At 35.1% G+C, this 19,220-nt stretch overlaps 1 protein-coding gene across 1 annotated transcript in view; it reads left to right on the forward strand.

The window, feature by feature from the left end:
• Window positions 1–508: 508 nt before the first annotated feature.
• TRPC1 (transient receptor potential cation channel subfamily C member 1) overlaps window positions 509–19,220 on the forward strand; it is a 76,750-nt gene continuing 58,038 nt past the window's right edge. Inside the window, exons 1-2 of the mRNA XM_044670839.1 lie at window positions 509–767; window positions 14,844–14,998. Coding sequence (XP_044526774.1) covers window positions 623–767; window positions 14,844–14,998 — 300 coding nt within the window. The 5' untranslated portion in view covers window positions 509–622. The remainder of the gene's footprint in view (window positions 768–14,843; window positions 14,999–19,220) is intronic.

A 19,220-nucleotide genomic window follows, 5' to 3' on the forward strand; every position in this document is an offset into this window, starting at 1 on the left:
CCCCCCCCCCCCTCTTCCCCCGAGCTCCTAGAGCCTGCTCTCTGTCTCCCCGACCCCCGCTACGCGCTCTGCTCTCTCTGCTCCCCAGTCCCCCGGTCTCCCCACCGTTTCGCGCGCCCCATCCCAGACTGTCCTGCCCGGACAGCTCACCCCGCTCCGGACTCCCAGCCCTCCTCCCCAGAGCCCCGCCCTCCTGACCATTCCGCGTCGCGTGCCACCCTCCTCCCTAGCCCTCAGCAAAGTCCCTTGAGCATCGCGCCCTCTGGCCGCCCCAGAGGAGGGGATGGGGCTAGAAATGGGTATGGGGAGGGAGGGGCGCCCGGCCCCGGCCCGCGCATGCGCTCTGCCATCCCCGGCAGGCGCCTGTGGGGGACGGTCGCCTGTCAGTGGAGCTCTAGCGGCTCGAGCGCTGACGCCGGTGGCTCCGGAGCGGCCGCGCCACGAGGAGACCGTGGAAGCTTCGCAGCTTCTCCCCAGCCACGGGGCGGAGTGGGGGTCGGGGCCGGGGTCGGAGGAAGCCCCCACTCCGTCCCCGTCCCCCTCCCCGTCCCCGTCCCCGTCCTCGTCCCGGTCCCCATCCCCTTCCCCACCCCCTGGAGCCCCCCCTTCATGGGCCGCCATCATGGCGGCTCTGTACCAGAGCTCGGACCTCTCGGGCTCTTCGGCGTCCTCCTCCCCGACCAGGCTCCTGGCGCTGAAGGATGTACGGGAGGTGAAGGAGGACACCACGTTGGACGAGAAACTCTTCCTGCTGGCCTGCGACAAGGGTGAGAGCCGGCCCCGCCCCCGCCCCTGCTTCGGACCCCGGTCCGGCCGGGGCGGGGCTGCGGGCGCGCCCCGCCCCCGCTCGCCCACCTGGTGTGTAGGGGCTTTCCGAGCATCCCTCTGACTGCCGCTGTCCCTCAGAGAGGAACCCCGGGAGCTAGCTCGGGACCTGGGGTCGAGAAACCCTCCGTCCCGTCCTTCTCTTGACTGGGTCCCCTTGGGGAAGGCGGGGGTTGCTCTGAATCGGTCCAGGACGTAAACCTGCCCACCCCTTCGTCCTGCACCGGCTTTGTCCGATGTCCCACGATTAAGTGGCAGCGTCCGAATTCCCACCCCGGGCCTCTGTAAGTTCGGATTGCTTTCCACTGAGCTGCACTGCCCCTTCCTGAAGGGGCGCGTTGGATTCCCTTTCTCCTCCCCGAATTAAGCTGCTTCTGCAGCAGGAGCGCATCTTTGCTCCAGGGGGAATGAAGGGAAGAGGAGTGAGAGAGAGGGGCAGTGGTTTCTTTTCTCTCAGCAGGATACCCAACTCTTTACTGGCGTTGGTGAACGGAACCCTTCTTTCAAACTAATTTCTTTATCTGCTGCTTGAGACAGCTTTCCTAGGAGGATTTTATATTCAAGGGTTCAGGAAGACTGTGCCTAAAATAAATACACAACAAAAATATAACGTGAATTTTGTTCAATGGAAAGGGAACTGGTCTAGGAATCTGAAAAGATGGGTTCAAGACCCTGACACTGACCAGCCAGTGATCTTGGATAAGTGACTCCACTTCTTTGACTCTTAGATTTTCCGAGAGGGTTGTACTAGATAATCTCCTACTTAAAAAGGATAGTTCTGTAAACTTAGTGAATTGATTTTTTTTCCCCGAGGTGGTGGAAGTTTATTTCATAGTGTTGGACAAGTGACTCCATATGCTTACCTCCTAGATTTTCAACGTAAAACAAGAGGGTTGGACTAGATAATCTACTTAAAAAAGGATCATTCTGTAAACTTAGTGAATTAATTTTTATTTTTTTGGGGGGGGGAGTATATTTTATAGCTGTTCACTTCTTTGTAATTTTTTTTTTCTGGAAAGTTGATTCAAGTGTTACAGCCTTACTTTATAGAGATATAGAGATCATCATAGGAGTGGGAAGTTGCTTGATATTTGCAAGGTGGGGTGTTTTTTCTGTTGTTTATATGTTAAAGAAAACAAACAGAAACTTAAATTCTCCCAGATATTATACACTTTAATAAATCTGTCAAAGAAACATCCAAACTTTCATCACTGATACATAATAGTTATCCCTATATGGTATTATCATGTTTTATTTCATTATGAAAGAATCTTTGCTTTTAAAAAATGAATGATGGATTTCTTTAATAACAATCTTTTCCACTTTGTATAAAATATGACCTGATTTATATTATTTATTGTAACTCTATATACATATAAAGTATGTATATGTTATACATAATATATATAACTATGAATGTAGTTTTACATATATAACTATATCAAAGTACAATAGTATCTTCATTAGCAGATTATATTTTTTGTCAGCCTAAACTAGCAAAAATAAAAATAGTACTACTTATTTATAGACTTTATTAAGCATCCACTGTGGACAGAGGCTTTTATTAGGCTAAAAAAATTCAGAGAACTATTAAATATATTTTCCTTGATAAATATTATGATATATGGATTGAGATATTATTTTACATTGTTTAATTAGCACTGGTGTATAGGATTTTCTGTGTTCTCAAGTTTAATAATACATTTTTCAGAGAATATTCCTTCTTTCTAGTCAATTTCTTAAAATGATCCTAGGCTTTACATTATGAAACAGGCCTTAGGTAAGTATTCCAACCAAAACTTTAGTTATAGAAGTTGCAATACATGTGAAAATTTGATCGTGGTTGATGTCTTTTCTTAGATATAGATGCTACTACTTAATGGAGGTCTTTAATTTTCACTTTAACATTATTTCTATGGTTGTATTTGCTACTTGAGGCACTGATAGGATGATTGTCAGTGAGATTCTTGACAAGACATTCCCTTTTGTGAAAAAAGAATGGTCCAGAGAGTCACACTGGAGAGGGAATAAAACCCCAGACAAACCTGAAACTAAGAAGCTATAGCAGCTGCTAAAACTTTAAAAGAAAGCCTTTGCCTTTTGAGGACATCTACTAGATTATTCAATACAAGTAAGGGAAGTTGAAAGCATGCTGTTCACATCAGTTAATGTGTTTTCATATGTATGCAATAGGATATGTGCATACAATAGATTTGTTTCCATAACGTTTTTTCTCTTATTAACTTTTTCATTCTGGAATAGAGAAAAATTATGTGGACCTTTCAGTTTAAGTCATATTCTGGGATTCTGGTATTCCTGTCTTTTTAAAGTTTTCAAATACTCCCTTCCATTTCTGTTTACAAAAAAAAAAAAAGTCACTCCAGTAATCTACAGTGTCAAAAATTATTGTAACCTTAATCTCCTAACATTTCTTCTTTCAAAAACTTCATTGTTACATAGGATAAACACTGTAATTCAGGATTCCTGTGCTTTATGTTTATGGATCCACAAGGGTTGTATTTTCATTAACCTTTTTTTTTTAAAGGTTTTAGTTTTGGGCATAAAGCTCTTTGATTCAGGGAAAAACTAGGTACCTTCTACATTTAGTTCTTTTATTCTCAAAGTAAGGAAAGTGAGAAGTAAACTTGGCAGGTGGGTGGGGGAGGGATTGGCTAACTTCTTACTCCATCTCTTCATCTCAAATGGGCATAAACAGCCTGCTTTTATTTTATGTTTTCTTTGTCCAAGAAGACAAAAAAACAGCTCTTTGTACAGTGATATTCTCTAATAGCAGGAAATTAATCTTTAATAAAATTTCCCCTTAATATTGGTAGTTGCCTAGAGTGAAATACAATGAATTTTAACATAAGCATTTTGAATTTGGAAGTAGATACGTAATTTTCTTCAGGATCTAGTACACCACTTTACTCAGGGAAAAATAGTGTTTCAGAAATTATAGTTTACATGTTTATATAGACAGTGGTAATTAGGTATTTTTCCTGATTTTTTTCATTTTGATAAACTCATTTTAAAGGTTAGATTTAACATCTTTTGAATATTGACAAAAATAAAAATTTGAAAAAGTGAAATAACAAAGTGATTTTCTGTGTTTCAGGCATTTAAAAAAGACCTGAAGTTGTCCTTGGAATTAATTTGGAGAAATGGTATAAATTGTGCAATTATTAATATAAATATTCATTAAAATGTGATTGAAATATAGCCATATAATTTTTTTTCTTTTGAACTTTGTCTGTAACTAAATCGATATTGTTAAACTTTTTCATTGTGATTCTAATTAAATAAAAATTGTGGAAATTTACTTAAAATATCTGTAATTTGAATGATTGAATCAAATAAAAGAGTGCTGGTTCCACTGCCAAGGTGAACATTTCTAGACTAAATTCTCTCCTCAGCATGGACCACAAATTTTTTGCAGGAAAGAGTATATTTAAAACTATTTGCTTAGTGAAAGACAATAATAACATTCAGAGTGAGTTTAACTTGTTTTTTTATACTTTTCTGAAAAATGAGCTTTGGTTTCTTTGTATTAAATTTAAACAGTGAAGATGAAGATGCAAGCAAAACATTAGTAACATCAAAGCAATTATATTTTCAGAATATTGCCTTTGTTTGTTAGTTTTTTGAAAAATCTTTTCATTGTGTAATAAACTCTCCTTGTATAAATTTTCCCTGTTGGTGAGAACTTTTGGAACAAAATTGCTTGATTGCAGTGAGTGGTAAATTTCTCTTTACTAATATTTATAATCCCTTGGTAGTTATTATTATGTAGATGCCCAGTGGAGGTAGGTATAAACTTTGAATATATTTGATTAAGATAATAAAGAACAATAATGGTACACAATAAATAAAAAAATGAATAAAGAGAAGAATTAGAATAGATTTATTACTGGAAGATACTTCCTCATTTTATAGCTGAGGAAATCAAGAGTCAGAGAAGCCACTTTTCTTAAAGTCACACAGTAAATGTAAGTCTCATGATTCAAATCCAGGTCCTCTGAAATACAACATTTTTTCCAGTATATCATGTTGCTAACTCACAGGAAATGTAGGCCAGGGAGCAAAACTTTAATCGGGTATAATACTATTAGAATTTAGTTGTATCACATATAGGCACATCTGGATTCAGGATCTGGGATCAGCCTGCCCAGGAACACAGCTTTACATATGGATTTTGTTCCAAATTGAGATAGGGATTTAGAGTCTATAGAGTAGATCTTATATCTTCTTGATTTAAAGCATGGGGAATAAGTTTGAGGTTTACAAATTTTTTATTTTGGTGGGATAGTAAAATATGGTGGGAAAATTAAGGACTTAAGAATTTTAAGAGGGTAATATGATAACACAGGGTTGAACACAGTAAATCTTGATTTAATCACTATGCCTGCAACAATTCCAGAAATATCCAGCAGGATTTAGGTTTTGAGGAGGACAGATAGATGAGTGGATGGGACTATATAATCTCTATATTCTCTTTTGGCTTAAGAGGATATCTCTTGTAAAAGATACAGTTTTCTAAATAGTTGGTGACAAGTATATGTTTTTTTTTTTAATTTTAAACCCTTAACTTCTGTGTATTGACTTATAGGTGGAAGAGTGGTAAGGGTAGGCAGTGGGGGTCAAGTGACTTGCCCAGGGTCACACAGCTGGGAAGTGTCTGAGGCTGGATTTGAACCTAGGACCTCCGGTCTCTAGGCCTGGCTCTCAATCCACTGAGCTACCCAGCTGCCCCAAGTGTATGTTTTATGTAAGTGAATTCTACATAAAACCTTTTCTGATCTTTTCAGCTCCTACTGCCCTCCTTTTCAAAATCATCCTATATTTATTTTGTACATATTTTGCATATACTTATTGATGTACCTATCTCCCTAAATAGAATATAAGCTCCTTGGAGGCAGGACCTGATTAATTTTTGTCTTTGTATTTTTAGTGTCAGCATAGTGCCTGGTGCATGTCAGATACTTATTAAACCCTTGTTAATTATTGATTTAATAACTGAGCTAGTGTTTGCAGATATGGCTGTGTCCCTCAAGATCTACAACAGTATCTATTACTGAATAAATATTTCTTTACATTGGCTCAGGGTTTTGTAATACCTCATTGTATTTATATGACATCTCCCTGAGCCTAAATCTTTGGGCCCAAAATAATGAGCTTAAGTTCAAGATGTGGGAACATCACTAGAAGTTCTCATAAAAAAAGGTCTGGACATTTTAGTGGCCTGTGAGCTCCATGTGAAACAAAGTGAAGTAACAACCCAAAGAGTTAATGCCACCCTGGACTGCTGTAAGATGGACATAGCTTCTAGGAAGAGGGAAATGTGGTGGTCCCATTGTACTCTACTGTTTTTAAACCTCATCCATAGTACTGTGCTCAGTTTTGGGCATCATAGTGAGAAGTACATTGATTAGTTGGAGAATTCCTAGAGGAAAGCAACCATGATGGGGAAGGAACTTCAGTCCATATAATATGAGGATTGATTGAACTGTGGAGATTTAGTTTGTAGAAGAGACTGGGGGGAGAAGAGTTTTTATACCTGTGTTCAAGTATTTGAAAGACTTTCATGTGGAAGAAGCATTGGTTTTATTCTATTTGATCCCAGAGGACTAAGCTAGGAGCAATGAGTGCATGTTTCAAAGATGCCATTTTAGATGACATCAGGAAAAACTTTCTGACAATTTGAACTGTCCCAAGGTAGAATGACTTCCTCAAAAGGTGTATGTGTGCATGTGGGTGTGGCGAGTCTCCCTCACCTTGTAGGTATTCAAGTAGAGGTTCAACAAATACTTGTCAAGTATGTTGTAGTAGGAACTCCTTCTGTATTTGGATCAAACAAAATGAGACCTAAGGTCTCTTTCAACTTTCAAATTCAATGATTATTTCTTAAAGATGATGAAGTAAAAAAAAAAAGGATAATAATGAGCATATATACATATATTTGTTCCTATTAAAATAGATTTTAGTTATTATTATTATTATTAAAATAGTTCTTAGGTTTTAATAAAATTTATGAGGTTTGGATAGGTAGAAGAAGAGAGAGAGAGAAAAGGGCCCTAATCTAACTTTTCCACATGACTCCTCCAGAAGAACTGGGCAAGGAAATTTGTAGGCAGAACACCAGAGACAGAGAGAACATGAACTTCTTGGTTAGCCCTTTTTATAAATTCCTGGCTCCCTTTCTCCTGTCCTCACTTCCGGGTTAAGTTCAGACTCATACTATGTATGCTGGTAGACCCCAGAAATAGGGGAGGGTAAATTTCCTTTGCATAATCCTTGTAGTATAGAGAGAGGGGGTCATATAGTTTTTTCAAGCTTTGGCTGAGTTCTGAAATCAGTTAGGGGTTTGGAATCTTGAGGAAAAGTTCAGTTGGTTTGGGTCTCCCGTGGAGGGTGGTTGTCTGACCAGCTGAGCTACCTCCTTACGTATCTGTACAATTGAAATTTAGCCTAGCTTTGAAATATTTATTTAAGAAATTGTTATTTTGGATAAACCCTTTATATCTTCCTTCCCTATATTATTTCCTACCTTCCCTCCCTTACCTTATATGTCTATGGAGTTAATAAGGAGAGTAATTAGAGAGGAGTTCAAATTCGTGACACACCTTTCCTCAAATTATCCCCATTACATCCTTCCCTCTGATTCTTTGGAAGACCAGCTTGTTAAATCTCCTCACTTGGGTTTTCATGTCAGGTCTCCCCAATGAATCATGTGTATATACACACAGAGAGACATACATATACATACATGCAAACATGTATAAACATACATATATATTGCTTTAATATTTATAAGACACTTTAAGTATATTATCTCATTTAATCCTCACAATAGCCCTGCGATATAGATGCTATTATCTCTTTTATAGATTGAGAAACTAAGGCTGAGAGAGAATAAGTGACTTCCCCATGGTCAGAGAGCAAATCAGTGTCCAAAGCAAGATTTGAATGCTTAGTTACCTAATGAGTACCTCATCTAACTTCCATGAAGAATTTGACAAGATGTAAACTAAGTCAGCATATAGTTTGTGATTTCATTGTGAAGGCAAACAAAGGGGAAAACATTAGAAATATAGTTAGGAAATGTGATTCGTATTCAAGAAATAAAACAGGCTGAAGGCTTGATTACCTAGAAGCCTAAAGCATGAATACTTTCACAAAATCTACTTGACTGTTTTTTTTAATTTTTCATTTTTATTTTATTTTAAAGTCTGAATTTTTCCCTCCCACCCCCATCCACTGAGAAGGCAAGAAAAACAAAACCCTAGTCATACAAAACAAATTCCTACATTATCCATGTCTTTAAAAAGAAAGGAAGGAAGGAAGAAAGGAAGGAAGGAAGAAAGAAAAAATATTCATCATTCTGCACTGTGAGTCCCCTGGTTCTCTATCTGGAGGTGGTTAGTGTGTTTCATTATAAATCTTTTGGAATGGTGGTTGTTCATTGTGTTGTTTGGAGTTGCTAAGTCTTAGAGTTGGTTATTTCACAATATTACTGTTATTGTATAAATTGTTCTTCTAGTTCTGCTCACTTCACTTTGCATCAGCTCATGTCTTCCTAGATTTTTAAAAACCATCTCCATCATCATTTCTTACATCATAACATTTCATCACATCCATATAACATAATTTGTTCAGCGATTCTTCATTTGATAAGCATCCCTTCAGTTTCCAATTCTTTGCAAACGTCACAAGAAGAGGTGCTATGAATATTTTTGCACATTTTTCCACTTTAATCTTTTTAAGATATAGACCAATTAACAGTATTGCTGGTTCAAAGGGTAATAGATTTGTTCAGTAAATTTTTGGGCATAATTCTAAGTTGCTTTCCAAAATGATTGGACTAGTTTATATTCTAACCCATAGTATACGAAAGTACCTCTTTTCCCATTCCCTTCTAGCATTTGTAATTTTCCTTTTTTGTCAGTTTAGCCAATCTGATGAGTATGAGACTGTATTTCAGAGTTGCTTTAATTTGCACTTTTCTCTAATTATTAGTGATTTAGAGTAGTGATGGGCAAACTACGGCCTGTGGGCCAAATTGGGGGGGGGGACCTGGAATGTTCTATCCAGCCATGGGACATTATTCCTATCTGATGAATACAATGAGTAGGATACAATACAAGGAAACTTTGAAAGAGTTGCCTAAGAAACAGACTGACAGATGAGCATTTCCTTTCCTTTGGCCCCCTCTTTAAAAAGTTTGCCTACCACTGATTTAGAGCATTTTTTCATGTCTATGGCTTAGATTTCTACCTCTGAAAACTGCTTAATCATATCCTTTGATCATTTATCAATTAGGGAATAGCTCTTGTAATTTTATAGTTTCTTAACTATCTTAGAAATGAGAACATTATTAGAGAAACTTACTGTGAAGATATTTTCCTTAGTTTCTTGATTCTGTTCTAATTTTAGCTGAATTGGTTTTATTTGTACAAAACCTTTTTACTTGACTATTTTTAATAGTATTAATAAGAGAGCCAGCTTTCATGTGAGGATGCTGGTCAGGAAGGACCTAGGTCTGAATTATCTCATAGGCACTAATTATATAATTTCTTACAAGTTGCTTAACTCACCTGACCTCAGTTTCTTAATCTATAAAATCAGGTTCGGACTAAATGATCTCTAAGGTTCTTCCCATTTCTAAATGTAAGATCCTATAAACCAAGTGACAGTAACTAACAGCCCATGTCAATACTTTCTATTTCTATAAACTTATAAAATGTCTTGTATACATATCAAGTTTGTATTTGATGAAAACATGACAAAGGAAAAAGCTGGCTTTTGCATATTGTTTTCTAAAATGTGTCATCTCCACAGTCATATATAACTGATATGATAGGGTGAATAAAAGGTCATGCTGAATCTGTTTGAGGTTTGTTTTTTTTTTTTTAAAGCATTTAGCTTAGTAGAACAAAATGCAGCCGTGAAAGTTTGCCTCTAGAAACTAAGGGTCTTCTACACAAAAGGTAAAATCCTGTATGCAAGATTATATGGCAGATATATATTTCCATCTCTTTTCGTGGAAATAATTTGATGAATTATCTACTGAGTAACAACATCAGTTGTTATGTCAGTAATCAAATAAAAGGATATCTAATCAGTGGCAGGCTGGCTTCATATTTGAATAAGAGTAAGGGACCAAGTTGTATGACATTTGGGAAATTTCAGTGCTTTTAATAATCTCAGTTGACTTGCTACTACAGAAACCCATGGGACAGTTACATAATGGATTCTTGTGTGTTTTGAGCTAAATGACCTCTGAGGTTGTTTATAACTTTGAACTTCTTTCTGTGGCAGGAAATGGATGGTCTGGTATAGCAAAAGTTGGCAATAATAACAAATGGTTTAGCTCCACTTTTGCATCAATATCCATTAAAAATTAAAAGAAAACTGCCTCAAACCAAAAGTCTTCTGTACATTGGATAGTTCCTTTCTGAGGGATTTATATAAATATTTGGATCATGAAAGATGAAAAGGTGTGTAGGAATTGAGTAATCACAAGGATGAAATTATTCATTGAAGTAGTTCTTTTGGTGCCGACTACTGTGATATGCATGAAATATTTAGGGCAATAAGTTTTAGAGCTAGAAAGGACTTTAGTCATGAGTTAGTCTTTAAATTCCTTGATTTTAAGGAAGTGGTTAACATGCTAAGGTTGCACAGGTAGTAAATAGTAGAGTTGGGATTCAGACTCAAGTTTCTGATCTGAAATCTGATGATCAACTTTCTGAAGGTGAGCTTTTTAGAATTTAAGTCTCTTGCTCAGATAAAACACCCAAAATTCATTTCTAGGCCCATACTTTTGAAACCTTTTTTTTTTTGGCATAATAGGGCTTGCTACAGTTTTTGGTCTATTTTATAACTCAGAGAATGCAGGATCACCTCCAGCCCAGGGGAAAAAAAAAACTTTGCAGATGGCTTTAAGTGGAGGTTACATATTTCAAGTGCTTAATAAAGTTTGTTGAATTGTTAAATTAAGTAAACTCTGGCTATAATTGGCTTAGAAGTCTTTATAACCATGTGTATTGTTAATGTGTTTATTGGGAGGTATCTGACTAAGTATAGTCAATAAAGATCTCACTGTCCTCTTAGAAAACTGGTCCCTCTCTTTAAGGTTTTCTAACCCTTCATATTTGCTTATGGGTAGTTAAGTCAGCTAATCAAATAAATCTGGGGGGGAAAGAGACAAAACAATTTTTTCTCCCTAAAGAGAGAAGTAGCTGGAAAGTAATCTTTTGAGTTTTGGAGAAGTCATAGTTTTTTAAAATTTTGCAATGTTCTTAAGCTGTTTGCTGGGGAATCCACATGTTAATCCATGTCACTGGGCCCAGCAACAGTATTAGGTATAGGCAGAGTAAGCAAGCCAACCTTTGGGGTGATTTACAGGGTATGAAAACTCTAATCTTTTCATTCTAACCTATTGTTGATGCCTCAGGAATTTCTAATGGTGTTTATATTTGAGTTGAAATAAAACTTTATTCCTGGTCAAAATTCAGATAACTCCTTGGTAATATACTACTAAACTGCTATTATTAGCATCTAAGTCTGAATTAGTTTTTTCACAGCTTTCCTAGCTATGTGAGAACATTTTGATTGTAGATGGGGAGTAGGACATGGAGAAAGAGGCTCAGAATGAGTATGTCAAGTCTTGGGTTAAGGACTCAAGGCACCTAGCACATGAAAGTATTATTACAAGTATATAGGATGAAGAGTTATTAGTTAAAGAAGTGGTGAAGAAAGAGCATTGAGGACAATTTTTCCACTGGGGATTTGAATCATTGTTCAATTAAAAATGGGAAAATTGCTTAGCTCTGAGAAGAAAGTGTAAGAGGCATACCTCGTATCTTATTCTACAATAAAATTATAACTGACTCAACAATTAAAATATAAAAATATTCATAAAATACTGAAGAAAAGTAGTAATATAATTATTTTAATTATAGAATTTAGAGATACTTTTAGCCCTCAAATAGAAGAAATCAGCAGAATGATAATTAAATGGGTTTGATTATATAAAGATAAGGTATTTTGCCAAAGAAAAAGCAATTTCTTAATAGAATGGGAATGGCTGAAAAAGGCATGGTGAATGAATTAAAAAAGACAAATTGTCTTAATTTTTAAAGATTGCCCTCCTTTAGACTTGAAGCCCAGGAATATGCATTCGTTTTTCCTCCTACTAGTTTTGCAGAAATTATCTCTTACAATATATTGTAATATATAATTACAACATTGAACAATTTGATTTGCTATCTGAAGGTTGAAATTTATTCCATAATCACATGTAGTGGAATATTGTTCTGGGCTATGGAATGATGAAAATAATGAATTTAGAGAAATATGAGATGATTTGTATGACCTAATGAAAAACAAAATAAATCTAAAGAATAATCTACAGTTACTACAAATATGTAATTGAAAAGGTTACAACAAGGTAGTTGAATTGTGTTTTATTGAAAAAAAACAATGAAGACTGAGAGAAAGATAGGGCAGATAATGAATTACACTTTTATTCTCAAGGCACAGCTAATTTGGGCATTACTTGAACAAAATATTAAAAAAATTTTTAGTTGAGAGCCTTATTGGATGTTTTTCCATAATTAAATTTCTTTGTAACTGGGGAGAATTCAACCTGGAGGGAGAGAAAGGTTCTCCCCACCAAAAATAAGTGACATAAAGACATTAATGTTCTTTTAAAAAAAGACAATTTCTTTAAAAGAGAAGAAACATTGAAGAAAAACATTTACAGTAAACATATTAGTTCAACACCCAGAATCTAAAAGGAGCTGACCTCTTTAAAATTGCTAATATACATTTCCCGATGGAACAATTGGCTCAAAGGACGAGGCAGTTTACAAAAGAAGAAATGAAAATTGCCAATAAATACATTAAATGATGCACACAATTCACTAATCATAAAATGCAAATTGATAAGCTATCTTATTCTGTAGAATACCAAAAATATTTTTAAAAGATAAAATCAACTGTTACATTTTTGGTGGGTGCTAAGAGATGGCAATAAATAGTTATAAACACAAAACTGATTGTGTCTTTCTACCCATCAATTGTATTGCTAGGATTCTTTCCCAAAAATATCAGAAAGGGAAAAACCTGTATATATATTCACTATGTAAACATATTCATAGCTGTTCTGTTTGCAATAACAAAAAATTAGAAGCTATTTAAAGTAGAAAATGGCTACAGGAACCAGCTTTTATGAGTTTGCAAGAACCAATTGTTAAATTTTTAGTGTGAATATTTATATTTTGGAAATCGGCAAGCTATAAATCAAGACTTGCTTTATTGGTTTGTTGTTTGCTTAGGCATAAAAAGTGAGGAGAAAATATTAGCAATGCAGATTAAACTTAAAAGTGTACTGTAGGGGGCAGCTGGGTAGCTCAGTAGATTGAGAGCCAGGCCTAGAGACAGGAGGTCCTAGGTTCAAATCCGGCCTCAGACACTTCCCAGCTGTGTGACCCTGGGCAAGTCACTTGACCCCCATTGCCTACCCTTACCAATCTTCCACCTATAAGTCAATACACAGAAGTTAAGGGTTTAAAATTAAAAAAAAAAAATCTAAAAAAAAAAAAGTGTACTGTGCCTTTAAAAGTTTTTTTTTTTATTATAAAATGGGTTTTTTTTTCCAATTATATGTAGTAACAGATTTCCACATGACTTTTCCAAAGTGATATGGGCCTTGTCTCCCTCCCTCCCTTCACTCTCCACTCCTGCAGCTGGCAAGCAATTTGATCTGGGTTATACATGTATTATCACTATTCCTTTTTGAAGAGCAATTGTTAAATACTTAACTGTCTGAATAAATTATAATATAGTAATGTAATGGAAAATTTTGTGCTATAGATAAAATATGTAACATGCAAGGTGACTTGAAAGAACTTTATGAGATATTTCAGAATGAAATTAGCAATACCATAATGTTTACACAGTTACTATATATATTTAAAGCAAGTAAAAGGAAGATGGATAAAAAGACCAAAGATGATAGATTTCTAAGGCAAGCTTGGGAAAACGACATAGAACAAAATTATGTTCAGTGCTTATTATTTACTTCATTTAATTCATTGCTTCATTAAAGATTAATAATATATTGGTCAAACTGCTATATTCCTTGCTAAATTTATATGTTCACTTGATTATTTTTGTTAATGTTAAGTAAATGATAAAAATAGTTTTAAAAGATTTTTTTTTAAATCCTGTTTGTATTTTTCTTGAAAGATTATTTCAGATTTGCCCCTTTGCTAGCTTAGATGAACAGAAATATTAACACTTCTCCCATATCAACTAACATATATATATATATATATGTATTTGAGTCAATAGTAACATTTGGTTAGTTCAAAAAATAAATTTTAGCATACCCACTAAGTAGATTTATGCCATTTGGTTGCTTCCTAAACTTTTTCTGCATATAGTAATGATTGTGAAAGATGAATTTTTCTTTACCTTGGGCTTTTTAACTCTTTCCCTTGTTATGAAAAACTGCATTTTTCTTTTAATATCTTTGTAAACAATATTTACCTATTTTTTCTTGCTCTCCTCACTTAATTTCTTTTCTTATGAACCCTCATGCTACTTTTCTTATCTGTACATCTAAGCTTTTGGTCATACTGCAATAAATTCTTCATACAAAAATATTAATAATACAGTCCAACTTTCCAGAATAGTTTTACATTCTCATCTGTATGTGAATATATTGTGTCCTTATTGAAACTAATCTTTTAAATTTCTTGGGTTTTATATTTCATATAATCTGCATCAATAAGGTTTTTTAAAAATGAGATGGTAATTTATTCTGAACAAAGAAATGCTCAGTCTTTATGTATGTTTCTAATGGAGTTTGCTCTAAGTAATAAAAATAAAGTGAATTTGCTTTTTAAAAGTATTGTTAAATTAGTAAAATAATTAACTACACTTACTTTTACAGCCATTCTTTATGTAATATAACATGGATATTAAATCATGCTTGTATGTTGGTTATTTAGGTGACTATTATATGGTTAAAAAGCTCTTGGAAGAAAACAGTGCAGGTGACATGAACATAAATTGCGTGGATGTGCTTGGGAGGAATGCCGTTACTATAACTATTGAAAATGAAAACTTGGATATTCTACAGCTTCTTTTGGACTACGGTTGTCAGGTACAAGGCTAAATACTTCTATTTAATAATGAGATAACTCAGCTATTCCAGGTTTTCAAGTTTTTCTTTCTTTTGGTTTCTGATTCATTTTTATGAGTCTTAAAACAAAAATGCCTTTTCCTATAGGAACTGCATGTGGTTGATTTCTCTACTCCCAATTTCCATTTTATTTCTTTCAGTTGTATTATATATGATGCAATCATAATACCACAATATACTAAATGACACTTTAACTTTTCTGTTTTAACTAGGATACTTAATACAATAGTATATTTGGTTCCAAGAATAATATAAATGTTTCTCTATAATAAGGAGAATGAAGTTTTCTGAATTCCAAGACAATTTTAGTGCTATAATAGCAAATTTTATCACTGTCTTATAAAGCTGTTTCCATTTTTACCATTTTCTCATGTTAACTTTTATAAAATTTTCTTTTCTTTCTTTTCTTTTTACCTGAAATCTTATCTGTTTGGTCACAGATCAAGGTGAATGATCTTTTCCTAGAAAATTTGATCTTTTCCATTTGTCTTCAAATCAGCTCAGGTAGGAGGACAGGCATGAGAATGTATATTTACCAAGTCCTGGGAGAATTCACTTAGAGGTCCAAAATAACTTTTTAATATCTATTGCTTTTTTCTGTTCCAGATAGGTTTTAATGAGAAAATGCTTTAGTGAATTATTTGTCTGTAGGTGTATGCATAAAGATTTAAAGAAACAATGTTTCAGATGAATTATTTGTCTTTAGGTGTATACATGATGATATTAGGTGGATAAAATAATTGATTTTTTACATATGTGATTTATGAAAAGTCTTAGTATGTTATACTAATTATGACTCTTAGCTTTATGTCTAATGGTACAAAATATTTGATTAGAAAAATGTTAAAGACTATACATATATCCACATATCTGTACCTGTAGATATACATCTCTACAACGTGAATAGATTAGCTACTATTTACATATTCAAGTATGTCTACATATATATACACATATGCATGTGTATTATATATGATATATATGAGGTATATATTTCAATTTTAATTGTTTTGTCTATATATACATATACACATAAACATACACATGAGGCAGCTTCCTGTAGTCCATGAAATACCAACTTCAGACAGAGGAAGATGGGTTCAGGTCTTACCTTTGACACATTAGTTGTGTGAATATGGCCAAGTTACATGTCACCTCAGTGTGCTGAGCTCTGTAAGACTCTGAAGTTATAGATGAGTTGCCAGTCTGCATGGGTGGAAGGAGTTTCCACATCAGGAGTTCTCCTTCCTCAATCCTTCATTAATGAAATCACAAGTCTAGACAAAAAAGTGTGAGTATAGACATACCTGGATGTGTCTTTGGTATATCTTAAGTAATGTATTATTAAAGTAACATATTATTATCCTCACAGGGAGGTCCCTACCCAAATTTGATCACACACAGACCAAAAAGAAGTATTTCTATATGTAGGTATAATATACACATATGTGATAACATTTTCATTTATAGTCATTTGTCTGGAAGTTATTTCTCTGGTAACTTGAGCCATCTAAAGCAAAGCTGAGAACCAGGAAATAATTCTTTAAAAGTTTTCTGCACAGCCAAAAAATATGTCACAGGTTTTATGTTCATTAATGGGTCCCACTTAGATCTATATACATGTTAGGCACAATTATAACAAGTTTAATTATTAGATTTCCTCAATTCCAGGAAGGTCAGGAAACACTAGTGGCAAGCACACTAGCACTGATAAGTAGGGAAAGATGACAGAGTGAGGAAGACCTCCCAAAAGTATAAAAAGACAGACACTCCAAACTAGGACCATTTAATGTAGCTATAAATAGCTCTGAAGGAACTTAGATGGACATCACCAAATTTTAATAGTGTAATAATTGATGTTCATATTTTTAAATGATCAAGAAAATGTTAAATAGTATTTGGCTTTCCCTATTTAAGATATCTGAGCAGGGGGCAACTAGGTTGCTCAGTGGATTGAGAGCCAGGCCTAGAGACAGGAGGTCCTGGGTTCAAATCCGGATACATGATACTTCCTAGTTGTGTGGCCTGGACAAGTCACTTAACCCCCATTGTCTAGCCCTTATCGCTCTTCTGCCTTGGAACCAATACATAGTATTGAGTCTAAGAAGGAAGATAAGGGTTTATTTTTATTTATTTATTTTTTAAAGATGACTGGGCAACTAGGTAATAGAACAGATAGAGTTCCAGGCCTGGACTCAGGAAGATTAAAATCTAGCCTCACACACTTTCTCGCTGTGTGACCCTAGGCCAGTCACTTAACCTTTTTGCCTCAGTTTTCTCATTTGTCAATGAGTTAAGGAAGGAAACAGCAAACCACTCTAGTATCTTTGCCAAGAAAATCCCAAATGGGGTCATGAGGAGTTTGATACAACTGAACAACAACAAATTTAAGATGACAAAGAAATGTAAGATTTATTTTAGAAAAGGTTTACATTAAAAATTATTAGGATAAAAAATGTTAAAGGGCTAAGACTTATTTGGAAAATTTAGTTATGTGGGATATTTTATTTCCCTGACGATACTAGAAAAATTGACATATTACTACATTTATCTGCATATATATGATACAGTATAGTATTTATGTATTTATATGTAATTCTTTTGAATATACCACCTAATTTCCTTGTATACTCATCCAATCAGTTGAGAAATATGCAAGGCATTATTATAGGTAGATGTTAAAAAGAAATAAAAGACATAGTTTCTGCCCTAAAGGAGTTTACAATAAAGGCCATAATTTGGGGCATGAGGCATAGAGGATGAATGTTAAGTGAATAGGTGTTTAAAGGATAGAGTAATGATTATGGTTTAAGATAGTTAAGAAAGACTTTAGGAAGGAAGTGGAAATCATATTGTACTTTGAAGGTTAAGTTGAGGAAGGAGTGAAGTGAGCAAGTGTTAGAAAGAATAACAAGTTGTGCCTGTAAGACAATGGATAGATTCACCTATTTGGAACTAGAAAATAGTGGGAAATATTACTTTCAAGATGATTTGGGGCAAAATTTTAGATCTTGAATACCAAACTGAGTACTTTGAATTTTATGTTTACGTACTGGGAAGCTATTGATCCTTAAGAGCAAAAGAATGTAATAAATAATAAATAAATGTTAAGATTAATCTGACAGATTTGTGTGGGAAAGATTAGTATTCCAAGTATGAGGTAATAAGGGTCTGAACGATCACATTAATATTATAAATTTAAAGGAAGAAATAGATGTGATAAATTTTATGAAGTAAGAATCTCTAAGACTTGGTGACTATCTGGAGTAGGGGAAGGAAGAAGAAGTGATATGAGAAAGGGAGGAGTCAAAGATGGCTTGGAACTTTTGAACTTGGGTGACTTTGACAAAAATAGGACTTTTAGTATAAATAAAAGAGTCACAAGGAGGGGAATGATTTTAGGGGGGAGGTTGCTTTGGTTTTAGGCATTTTGAGTTTCAGATAATAGGATACCAAAGTAGAGATATTCAAAGTATTTAGAGATTACAGAATTAGATGTGGGAAAAAGATCAGAGATAGAGATAAGAAATGTGGGAATCATATACACAAAAGATATTTGGAACTGAAATAAATGATTGAGATCTTTGGTGGAGAAACTGTAAGGGAGCTTAGGGCTGAGCACTCCATTTTAGGAAGAATATCCCATATTTGGGAGGCCAAACAAGGAAGGCAAAACAGCAACCAAAAAAATGTAGAAAAGGCATTATCAGAGAGGTAGAGGTAGAATTAAGCATCCAAGCCAAGGAGAATGTTTCATGAAATAAAAAATGATTCACACTCTAAAGTGTTGAAGAGAGGATAAAGAGAATGAAACTGAGAAATAGCCATGAGATCTGACAGTAAGGTCATTGGTGATCATCAAGAGTATAGTTACAATAGAGAAGAGGGGAATCAACATTATATTTAAGGCGTACATGAAGTAATCCTTAAAGTGATTATAGAAATGTCAGTTATTATTAAGGAATCTATGGATAGTGAGGAAAAGAGATAGCAGGTGTAGACCATTCCTTTGAGGAATATGACAGTAAAAAGGAAGAATGGTAGCTAGGAGAGTAGATAAAGTAGGAGGATCAAAGAATGTCTTTCTCAAAATAGAGGAGACCTGGGCATGTTGGTAAGTAGAAGAAAGGAACCAACAAAGAAGGAGAAACTTAGAGAGTCAGAGGAAAAAAGAACAACTTTT

This window comes from Gracilinanus agilis, chromosome 3, assembly GCF_016433145.1.
Source record: "Gracilinanus agilis isolate LMUSP501 chromosome 3, AgileGrace, whole genome shotgun sequence".
Taxonomy (NCBI): domain Eukaryota; kingdom Metazoa; phylum Chordata; class Mammalia; order Didelphimorphia; family Didelphidae; genus Gracilinanus; species Gracilinanus agilis.